Source organism: Setaria viridis, chromosome 9 (assembly GCF_005286985.2).
Source record: "Setaria viridis chromosome 9, Setaria_viridis_v4.0, whole genome shotgun sequence".
In the NCBI taxonomy this organism is placed as follows: domain Eukaryota; kingdom Viridiplantae; phylum Streptophyta; class Magnoliopsida; order Poales; family Poaceae; genus Setaria; species Setaria viridis.
Genome location: NC_048271.2, coordinates 43,614,601 through 43,626,197, shown reverse-complemented (window position 1 = coordinate 43,626,197; position 11,597 = coordinate 43,614,601). Strand labels below are relative to the sequence as shown.

Here is an 11,597-nt window from a genome sequence, read left to right as displayed (position 1 = left end):
ACACGGAACGAAGCTCAAAGCAAGGGAATCAATCAATCAAGGCTTAGCTGCCAACACCCACGAAGAGTGGCACCGAAAATCAAATCTGTTTACAAAGACACGTTTCCAATAAAAAGGCATCCTACTATCTGCAGTCCTAGAATGCAGCAACCCTTATTCATTATTTTTTTTGGGGAGTTGCTCATTAGGTACTGGTGACACAGTAATTCTGAAGTATAACAGAAGAATACAGTCATGCAAATGTCAGCCTGACTAATGTACATAAAAATGGCAAAAGTCTAGTTTACTATGATGTTGATGGGGCGCTGTCCTGACACGCCCAAATTCACCTCGGGCCATGCTGAGTTTTTTTAGCGACAACCTGGTCTCCTAGTCTTCCAAGCGTCAGAATACAGTTTCCCGCTTTAGTGCAGAGGCTGAGTATCGAGCTGTCGCCAACGCAGTTGACGAGGCCACATGACTACGTCAGCTACTGGGTGAGCTGCACACACCATTGCGTCGGGCTACCCTGGTGTATTGTGACAATATCAGCACGGTCTACATATCCTCCAACCCTGTTCAGCATCAGTGCACCAAACATGTGGAGATCTATCTTCATTTCGTTCGGGAGCGTGTTGCGCTTGGAGAAGTGCGAGTCCTTCATGTTCCCACCACTTCTCAGTTTGTTGATGTCTTCACAAAGGGGCTGCCTTCTTCGGTCTTCTCGGAGTTCAGGTCTAGTCTGAATGTTCGACGCATCGATGATTTGACTGTGGGGGCGTGTTAGCAGATATATGTCCTGCGTGTATATGAGCCTGTGCCCCATGGCTTTCAGCCCGGCCGGCCCCTGTTGATTGATTAGAGAAATGAGAAGATCTTATCCGGCTCTGTTTCTATAAGCCCTAAGATCTCCTCACCCCTATATATTGTAACCTCTATCTCCTATCAATTCAAATTTCAATCTATTATTCCATGCAACCCTAATTGCTTTCGGAATCAGATAAGTTGTTTAAGACAATGGAGAATGGATTACAAAGTTAATAAAAAGTAAATATTGCATTGACAAATATAACAATTAGAGAATAACTCAAACAGCAGACAAAATTACTTAATCACCGGCCTCTTACTATCCACGTCCCACACAGCATAATTGATAAAAGATTATAAGAAAAAAGAATTAGAGTAAATGCTGAACAATTTCAACAGGCAAACAAGATACAGTATGCTTTACCTGTGATCCCATTATAAGAAGTGGATGCCAAAATGTGGGAATGCCGTGGATTCCAGGATCTGCAAGAGATTTCACTTTGCGCAATTGAGCCAGTGTTCTACATAAATAGTGGCAATCATCAAACTTAAGTTGCGCGATAACAAGTAAAAGAGAAAAGAAAAACATAGGACAAACAGTAAATAAAAAATTTCTGGTTAAGGTAAAAAAGGCAAATTATTGTAGTTCAACCACACAAAGCGATGTAAATTTCATCTTACTGTGATACCAAAAGCTACACATACTGACTATAGAGTGTGATTCTTCAAAGGCAGAATAGCAAGCATCATTCGTATATACAGTTGATCCTAAAAGTATAACAGCAATGGGACTGATGGTACACAGTGAGGTGTGGGCGAGAATGCTTTGTGTACCTTGAGCTGGCAACACACGGCGGGCATGGCAGGGTTCTTCAGATCCCAGACGATCACCTCTCCGTCGTCAGCACCAGTCGCGAGCATGTGCGGCCTGAACTCGCTGAAGTCCAGCCCGCGCACCTACAAATCCCCAGCATAAAATCGTTAAACCGAAGCCCAGGACCTCAACCCCACCATTCGAATCAGCAAATGGACAGTGCCGCAGCGCTCACCGGCCCCTTGTGCTTCTCGAGGCGAGCAACCATTGCGTCGTCCGCTCCTTCCCCCTCCGAGCTGCAGACACGACAAACATATTACATATCAGACACCGCCGTACGTAACCGAGCCCAACCTCACGGGCGGTTTTCGTTGGGAGGCGGCGGAATTTGCCTGATCATGGCGCGTGGGTTCCAGAGCGCGACGGTGCCGTCCCCGAGTCCCCCGGCGAGGAGGCCGAGGCCGAGGGAGCCCGCCCCCGGCGCGAGCGGCCTGGACCAGCGGATGCGGTGGAAGCGGTCGGGGGCGGGCGTGGAGGCGAGGAGCGGGATGTCGGCGGCGTCGGAGCGGAAATCCAGGCCGAAGAGCTCGACCGTGGAGGCGGAGGAGAAGTCCGCGTCCACGGCGCCCGCCACCGTGCCCACCGCCAGGTAGGGCCCGGCCGTCCGGCGGGAGCGCCGCCAGCGCCGCGCGCTGGACCGACTTGACGCACTCCATCGGGCCTCTACCCCTCCAATGCGGCCGCGGTGGTCGGGGGGTGGCGGTGGCGACTGCGGCGTGGAGAGCAATTGCAAACTTCCGCGGGAAGGAAGCGAAGGGGGTTTGGGTTTTACTTGGCCGTTACGAGTCGGGGTTTTGCGGGCGGCCGGGTCCGACCAAGCTGCATTTGCGTCGCGGTGTTTGCGTTGGAGATGGCTTTAAACTCCTTGGTGGGGTCCGCTCGTGCCACGAAGCCATCCGGGCCGTTGGTTTGCTTTGCCCCGGTTTCTGTACGCGGTTGGATACGTGGGCTCGCGGTTCGATCTTCTGCTGTAGAAGATGGAGTTGGGCGGAGGCGTGACTCGCGATTCAACGCGACAGGCAAACGTACACTTTCTCCCCGGCTTTCGATTGGAAACCCTCTCGACGAACAACCATGAGAACCTACGGCCACTACGCATGTATGTACAGCGATATGCGTCTGCCTTTCGCATCACATTTACGTTGCAATCCGCATTGTTCGGAAGCACTCCTGAACCAAGCAAGGGTGAATTGAAAGGATTACACAGAATACAGGTCAATTTCTCACACGAGTGCATTATTTCCCCCCGGCAACAGAGACACCAAAGCAGCAACGCTGCGGCCGCGACTAGCTGAAGTATTTTCTGTACAGTGACCTGGCGATCGCCAGAGCGTCACCCGTGGCCTTCACGGCGTACAGCTCCTTCCCGGACTGCCACTCGTTGGAATACGAGATCCAGTCCTTCCTCCATTCCTCCAGCTGGAAGCTCCGGTTCTCTTGCAGGCTTCTCGTCAAGTATGCGAAGTATTTTGACGCCCTTGGAAGGTAATAGCTCTTCAGCAGCCCGCTCCAGAACTTATTGGCTGGTAATTTGGCATTAACAAGGAAGAGGAGGATTAGTAATGCAGAGCTGGACCATACAACTGGTGGGTAACAACTTGCAAACTAGGAGTATTGCGCTTGGAATTACCGTAGTCATGCAATTTACTCTGCTCGGTCTCCGTGTTGTCATACCACATCGTCACCTGTGTTCTGGCATTCCACTCGTACTGATAGAAAGAGTTTCGATTCAGTCCTCATTAACAGGAAAAAAAGGGTTGGTTTAGGATCCAGATCCAAATATTTGATGAAGAACATTGAGCATACCTGCTTTCGTTCACTTTCAGTCATAGCAAGACTTTTTGCACTTTCCAACCAGGGGCCCAGCAGAAAATTATCATCAGCAGCTAGTAGTGTATCAATATCCGCGATGATTTCGAGAAATTTCCTTGCGTGAGAATTCAAGCCATTCGAGTCTTTCTTTTGGTACGAGCGCATTGCATCAAGGTACACTTCATTTGCTAGTTTTGATAGGCACTGCCTAGTTAGGTCAACAAGGTCGTACCTGAGGTAAAAGTCACAATTTATCAGTAATACTCAGTTAAAGCAAAATCACGCCTAAGTAGCATAAACTAGTTGTTTTCACTAAACTGAAATAAATGAAAAACTGAGCGTTAATTTGGTACCCTGAATTGGGCATGGAACATATCAACTACTGTTACTGCAGGAACAAAATTGGCAACAGCTGAAAAAGAACAAACTGACCCCAAGATATCGTACCTATATGTGAGACTTTTTGAAAAATCATTTCCTGCATTGAGGAATAGTTCAAGGGCTTTGATGGCCTCCTTTGTGGAATACCATAGATGTGGATGTGGTAGGCTTCCAGAGACCTCACTTAAGAAAAACCTCCTATGGTTACTCGAAATTGACATACCCCTTCGTTTAGAAAGCTGAGTGCTGAATGAACTTGGACTTATGTCCGGAAATTCAACTATGTAGTCCTTATTATGATCCTGCAACCAACATATGGAAGGGCATATTACTCTAGGGAGAGGCACTGGATAGTTGCAACAAAGAAGCATGTTTGAAATCAAACCGCAATTCCATCAGTGCAATTGTATATTGTATGATACAAATATCTCCAAGCTTTCTCTATTTCAGCATTTGCTTGACCATATCGCCTATTTGAGTAGGTTTTTAACCAATCCTGGAAGGTTATGGACAAATGTTAGATGGTAATCAACCTACTATCAAAGCAAAATATATGGTCAAATTTAAAGATGTAAGACAATATCTAAAGCAGTAATATTGAACAAAGCCATAGTGAGTTTGCCACAAAAGAAAAGAGACATATATGATCTGTATTAAGACAGCACCGTGTGTACTTCATTCACCCCATGTTAACAGGACCGCATAAAGGATGTCAACCAAGAAACTACAAAAATAAAATTTTGGTACTTTTTTATAATCCTTTTCTGGTACTACACCTGTCAATGTTTTACTCAAGACAGGAAATTTCAACTAATTCCCTTGTCTTTCTAAAATCAAATGAGGGAAAAGGAAGAACTATTAGCAGAAGGCTGAGGTAACCTTTTGATCATATTGGTTTTCTTCAGCATTTCAAATAAAAACCTTGTGTAGTGGCACATTGGTTATTAAAGTGCAAACTTTCTATAGAGTGGCACGTCATACTTTATACAACTATAGTAGTTTCAAAATAAAGAAGTGAGAAGAGCAGTGAAACATAATTCAAAAAGGCTAGGTTTGCATTTGTACTATTTACCTCAACTTCAACCTTCTTATTACGAAATGCCATTTCAGACGTAAGTTCATAAACAACTGGATTCTGCTCTATTCCCTCCATGCACATGCCAACGCCAATCTAAAAAAAGATTTAAGTGCCAAACATAACTCCATAAGTATTCATTAGAAGCATCATAGAAAATGCATTAGTTTCGAAAATCTACATCCGTATCATGAAAGATGAACGACCAACTAATCAGAATAATGAGCATATATGACAGAATAACATTGATTCACTTCAAAATTGATCCAGCAGACAATAAATGTTTTTAACTCAGACATGAAAATGCCAAAATTGGTATATTTGCTCCATTAGAGAAAAGGGTGTACATACCATTGTCGAATTGTAACTCGTACGGGCATCAATAGGGCCAGATGCAATTGAATCAAGTATGCCATACATTTCAATATTCCCACCAAAGTTGTGTAGCAAGCACCTAGATTAAGCAAATTAATACATAAATAAGGTTGAGGAAAGGGGAATTCCATGTGGATTTTAAAAATAGAAATGAGAACAAAAAAAATGATGGTTTGGAATAACAGGATGCGAAGGGAGGTTTAAAGAAGACATACCAGATGTATGGTACGCCGTAGAATTGAGAAGACATTTTCCAAATGGGCTTGACATCAGCAAATAAATCAAGGACTATCATCTTACCAATTGGAACAGAGTGAAGTAGTGCCTGAAAGTTAAAGGGGATTAACCTATTTGCATGTAGGTTCTAAAGGGGCAAAGAAATTCTGCATGAACATTTATTCTATGAGTTATCACATTTATTTTAGAGCTCAAAGTGATGCCGATCAAAATCAAGACAGGAGCTTACTTTCATTTGAGGTTCCTTCCAGAACGCAGCATCTGAATAGAATAACCAACCCTGCATCAAGCACACTTAATTATGCTCAAAGTTTCCAGTCATTAGATGGTGACTGATAACAAACGGTAGCTTAATGCAAGTATGCAACAATATTAACAGACACCATTTAAGACATAGCTTTATTTTTAACAAACTCGGACAGGAGTCACTATTTATAATGATACTTCATATATAGTACTTCCTATGGATTCACATTCCTTTTCCTGCCCAATGACTCTGCTCCATCTTCTTAATTGGACAATTTACTACCATCTATAGGACATATGGCTGCCATGCAACAGAAAATGCAGAAATATTTACATTTTAAAGGTAAAAGGAGGATGTGAGCACACCTGCATTAACCACACTGCATTCTTGTTACCTCTTGACATTGCTTCATAAATAGCAGAACCAAGTGATGAAATATATGCTGGTTCATTTGTGGGTGGGGTATTCTCATTGAACGTGTCACTGAAAGTAGCAGCCATAATTGTAAAATGTGCAATGTGTACAGGATGTAGAAAGTAAAAGGTAAAAACAGCAAGTGAGCAAATAACATATATACACGGAATGTCTAACAGCGTGCTAAGCTGTAAACCAATGAGATATGACCAGAGTGGCATAATGAACCACCAATGAATCAAGAATTTTGAACTATCCACTATTAGTACCTTAAACCAGATGATATGTATATTATATCAATACTTCAAACAGAATCAAGAACCATTTTTTCCTCGGGATAGCAAGTTTACACTTGCAAGTTAAACAAAGAATGAACTGAGGGAAGAACGAGCAGACATGTTAGTTAAGTTTACCACCATGCTAATTTTTGGTCTAGAATCGTAATTCCTCATGTACTCTATACTAAAAACACAGAATATTCCCATTTAAAAAAAACACATAATATTCAAACTGGACCTATAAGAATATAGTATGTGCTGTGACATCTTCCATGGCTAAAGCATTACTTCATTTACAACTTAGGAATAATCGTAGTGCTGTGTTGTTGAGATTTTCCCTTCATAGTTTTAACATTCAAGTTGTACTCATGTCAAATATCTTAAGACATTGAACTGTTTTGCACTAAAACTTTCCTGCACCAAGAGTCAGAATGTTCTTACATACACATTCTTTGTTAACAAGGAAAGACAAAATATCCCCACTAATAGCACCACAGCAAAGCCTTGTGACCCAACATGCAAAGGAAACAGAGTAATCACACCATATTCAGGAGAAATTCCAAAGAAGCAGATTAGTAGGCTGTACCAGTTATAGATGTTAGTTACATCGCCGTATTCTGCATACATCCAAAAACACAAAAGAAAAAGTGAATCTCTATATTAAGGTCATGGAAACATAAACCAAAAGTCCACTCTTGGTACTTGAGTTATTTGATTCAGAAACTTCAGGGGAAAAAAATCAAGTTTCATATGTTGCAAGGAAACAAATGACAGGTATATACCTTTTATTTGTTGCTTGATAAAAGCCTGCCCAACTTCTATAAACAATGCATCAGACGGACCAAGAAGATAAGTGCAGCACCACCTAGGATCAGCATCAACAGTATTCCTGAAGCAGAAAATATCACGTAGGCAATAAAATATATAAGCTAACATGTCACGTGTTACTTTTCAAGAGACATTATGAATTCTATAAGAAAGTATGTTACCAGTCACCAAGCTGGGTAATGTTAGCAGATGGAAATAATTTTGAGAACACAGCTGGAACATTTCCTGAGAACGATGGAAGAACTGCAAAATAGTAGTGCACGGTAAGTAAAAAGCTTGAAACAGTATTTACCGCATTGTAGTAATAGATTATCACTAGTAAAAGGTGCATTGGTCTTTTTTTTTCTTGAACGACGTAGGAGAATTGCGTGTCATTTCATTAAGAGAGAACTAAAAGTGCAATGGTCTTTCAATTTTATAAACACATAAAAAAAGATAAACAGAATTGCAAATGTGAGAATCTTGAAAGATAGGTGGCAAGGTGGTACAAATGTGATGGCATATGTTAAATATATAAGAATAGTAAAACAAACCATACCAGGGACCATCCCAAACTCAATCATACGGGATAGTATTTTCTTTTGCAGTGCCAATTGTTGATCCAACCAATTTTGTGAGAGTGGTCCACCCCATCTAAGAGATTGGAAAAAAAATAAAAATAAAATTCATTGCTCTTTAATGTCAGACCAACAAATACATACCACCAAATGATCCTATCTCCAAAAAGCCTCATTTTTCAATTTTAACTATGGAACTGCAATGGTTTAGTCAGTGCAATAATGGTTAAATGAATCATTGGTCACGTGGTATGGTAACACCTGATTTCCAGAGAGAAAAGAATCAAGCAGGTAGAGAAATCCTTAATAAACTATATACAATGTAGCAACATGAACGAAATTTCATTGAACCAAAACCTCAAACAACCAATCAGGGTGGTGATGTCATGATGTCGACACGTTTGAACAAGAGGTCCTCTTTTTCTTATGCATAAGGATAAAAAAATCATCCTATCTGAACTAATAACCAAACATCTACATCAGACAATATAGCCTTGTTCATTTTATAGTCAATATACTGTTTATCTCACATTCTCACAATTTCTGCCAAGTTCAGGAATAGACAATAAATTTTAGTCCTCACTTACCCATGCAAGTTCCCCATTCTGGCCCAAGCAAGGAAAGCTGGTCCACCGAAAAAATCATCTAAATCTCTGTCGGTGACATTAAAACTCTGGAATAACACTCAATAATTAGTAAGGCCCTGATTGCAACAAGAGGTTAGAAAGAAACTCAAAATCATAGCAAAGGTTCAAAATGACAAGGACAAGAAAAGGAAAACAGTGACAGTACCCAACAGAAGGAAGAAAGTAACATTTAGGTTTTTGATGATTACAGATGGTCCAAATTGGTAGAGATGGTAATTTTGCAATAAGTCCAAGTCTGCAATATACATGAGGATTCCTCATTGTTCTGGTGTTAAGACAATATTGATGTCTAGTTATATAAGGCAAAGGAGAAAAACACTGAAATTTGTCACATTATTATCCCAACTCTCAATAGTTTGACGCATACAGAACTAAATCGGTTCAATGTATATCATTATCTTTTGAGCTGTTCTGTTATTAAATCACTTGGATTCTAGTTTTCTAGAACAGCATGTAAATTTTATGTATTCAACGGTCAATTCCTAATAATAGGGCATGCAACCTAGCTTTACTTTCCGAAGTAGCCTAGTGGGCTACAATTAGGCAACACATGTGAATAGAACTGGTTTTTACGCTGGTGCAGACTTTTCTCAGATCTAAACATATGCTTAATCATTGACATTATTCTGAATAATTCATAATACTGTACTGTTCTAAAGTGTAAACACAAGTAGGAAAATGTTTTGAAAAATAAGTTGCAATACTTAGAACATTTCAGCATTGTAGATGTCTGTTACACTACCTTAAAAACCTTTTGCCAGATAGCCTCCTGTCCCGTAAATGCTAAAGGCAAGTTAATTCCTTGAAGTGCCATCCAGTCAATTTCTTTCTCCCATCTTTTCCAGTCCCACCACACAAAAGAGTCTATAGAAACACTACATGAATTTTAGCGAGATAAAAATGTTGGAATCTTTGTAAATAGTGGGAAGGTTTCAAAGATATTTCTTTCAAAATTAGGATTTATAACTTAATTTTCAATAGAAATGTTATATGTTTGCAATTTACAGGTTAACAAGAACAATGTTGGCCAAAAGTCAGTAGAATTGGATGTACGAGACTAGATGCTGATACAATGATTTGGTATGGCAGTAGAAATAGTAGATTGATACTGATCAATACAAAACATGGCATGATCATATTTTGAAAACTATAAGCATATGTACTCTCCAGGCACCAGGAGTTCAGGACAGTAGGGTGCCGACTATGATGAGGGACTCAGAGCTTGATGTTGAAGAAATGAATAGCTTTTGAATAAATAAAAAATAGGGTTATCAAAACAGAAATCTAAGCAAGAAATGACTCACAGCTAGAGGTGACGACATTCTGATAGTAATTCCAAGGAACAGGACGCTCAATCTTCACACCCTCGCCCTTCACACGAGGCAGAGACCCAGGTGAAGGGACCGACGCCAATTGTGCGCCCCCAGTCTTATCCCAAGAGATATGCACGCCGCACCAGTATTTCAAGTACCAGTGGAGGCCGGAAACGAGCTCAACACCTGTGGTTCCCTGGATCCTGTACACCATAAACATATAAGGTGATTGCATTAACCTTCATAACAGAGCCAGAGCAAAGGGTCAGCTTTGTCAATTCTTGCATTACATGCATTCCTAATTCTAAATTAAGGAATCAAAATCGAAGATAATTTTTTGAATTTTAAGCAAACCACTGCACCAACATGATGGTAGACAATGAATGATCACTGGACAGCAAAATCTAGAACTAGAACAGGACTGATGATCATCATGTTTCACTATATCTGCATATCAAGCTCATTAATGCAGACAGGAAGAATTGCTATCAGATGGACCATTTCAAAACTGCTTGTACTAAACGGCCAAAGTTCATGGCAAGGACCGGGCTACTACTGTCGTCGCAAGCAAGCTACAATTGCGTGTGACAAACAAGTGGTCAAAGAGCAACATACAGAATCTCCGCTCCGCCTTTGCCCGAATTGTCAACGACGTTGCTTATCCTGAAGCAGCTCGATTCACCGCACACGCTTCCCTGCAGCGACGAGAGCAAAACGGGGCGCACCAGAAAGGAGTCAACGAATTCCGCCTCCAAACAAGCAGGGAGCAACTTCAAAAGTACGAGCACCACGATCCTCCAACCTTGGAGTCGATCTGGAAGTTGAAGCTGCGCGCGTGGGAGGGGAGGAGCCGAAGCAGCACCCCGGCCGCCGCCCGCTCCTGCTCCGCCGGCGACGCCCTGCGGCTGCCCGCCGCCCCGCGGAGCGCCCCCCACGCGGACGGCCCGCCCGCCGCCGCCGCCGCCGCCGCTGGAGGCGACGGGAGAATCGCGAGCAGCAGAACGAAGAGGAGGAGAGGAAGAGGCGGTGGTGGCCCCATGGCGAGTTCCGGCCGGTGGCTTCTCGCTCCGCCTTACCGCGCACACAGCACCGAGCAGTGTGGACTTGCAGGAGCAATGAGGATTGAAGCGGGAGCAGTGAGGACTGAAGAATCCACGGCGATTGCGTCACGGGGAATTAATTAATCAGAAGCGATGGATAATGCGAGCGTGGATGATGGAGCGGAGCGGCGGCGATTTGGACCGCCTGCGGAACGCAGTCGGCCGAGTTTTTTGTGTTTATCACCGAAGACTTGGAATCTTCTTCCATTTGGACGAGGCACTGGCAGGCGAGGGGTTAACGGCCGATTCGGACTTTTCTCCGCCCATTACAGAAATTTTAAAAGCTGATAATATTACCCCAATACCTTCTTTAGGGAAAAAAATAGAAAAAACGAACTCCAACAGTCCACCCAAAACTCCCCAAAAGATTGGCGACACGAACAAACGCCCCCTCACCCCGCATATTTTCGCGATATGCGATCTTCCCCAATCCCGCTCCCACGCTCATTTTTTTTCCATGCGCACGCCGTCTGTAGCGCGTCGGTTGCCCCGCGCCGCTCGCCACATGCCTGCTAGACGTGGAGATGGAGGGAACGCGGCCGTCTCGTTGAGGAGTGAGTCGCGGACCTGGGACGTGACGACAAGGCAGTTCTGCTCGACGCCGGTGATGCCCGTGGCCTCCTTGATGGAGGATAGGGTGAAGCCGTCGCGGGAGAGCGCGGAGATGAGGGGC

At 43.0% G+C, this 11,597-nt stretch overlaps 1 protein-coding gene across 1 annotated transcript; it reads right to left on the bottom strand.

The window, feature by feature from the left end:
* Positions 1-2,831: 2,831 nt before the first annotated feature.
* On the bottom strand, positions 2,832-11,133 carry LOC117839187 (alpha-N-acetylglucosaminidase). The gene is made up of 19 exons (XM_034719462.2): positions 10,627-11,133; positions 10,440-10,519; positions 9,816-10,027; positions 9,254-9,375; positions 8,452-8,537; positions 7,846-7,940; positions 7,469-7,550; positions 7,262-7,368; positions 7,066-7,096; positions 6,153-6,270; positions 5,770-5,820; positions 5,519-5,628; positions 5,280-5,382; positions 4,926-5,024; positions 4,239-4,349; positions 3,920-4,155; positions 3,467-3,704; positions 3,291-3,369; positions 2,832-3,183 (listed from the first exon to the last, which is right to left on the bottom strand). The coding sequence occupies exons 1-19, from the start codon at positions 10,861-10,863 to the stop codon at positions 2,948-2,950; spliced, it is 2,433 nt and encodes an 810-aa protein (XP_034575353.1). The 5' UTR covers positions 10,864-11,133; the 3' UTR covers positions 2,832-2,947.
* Between the last annotated feature and the right edge of the window lie 464 nt (positions 11,134-11,597).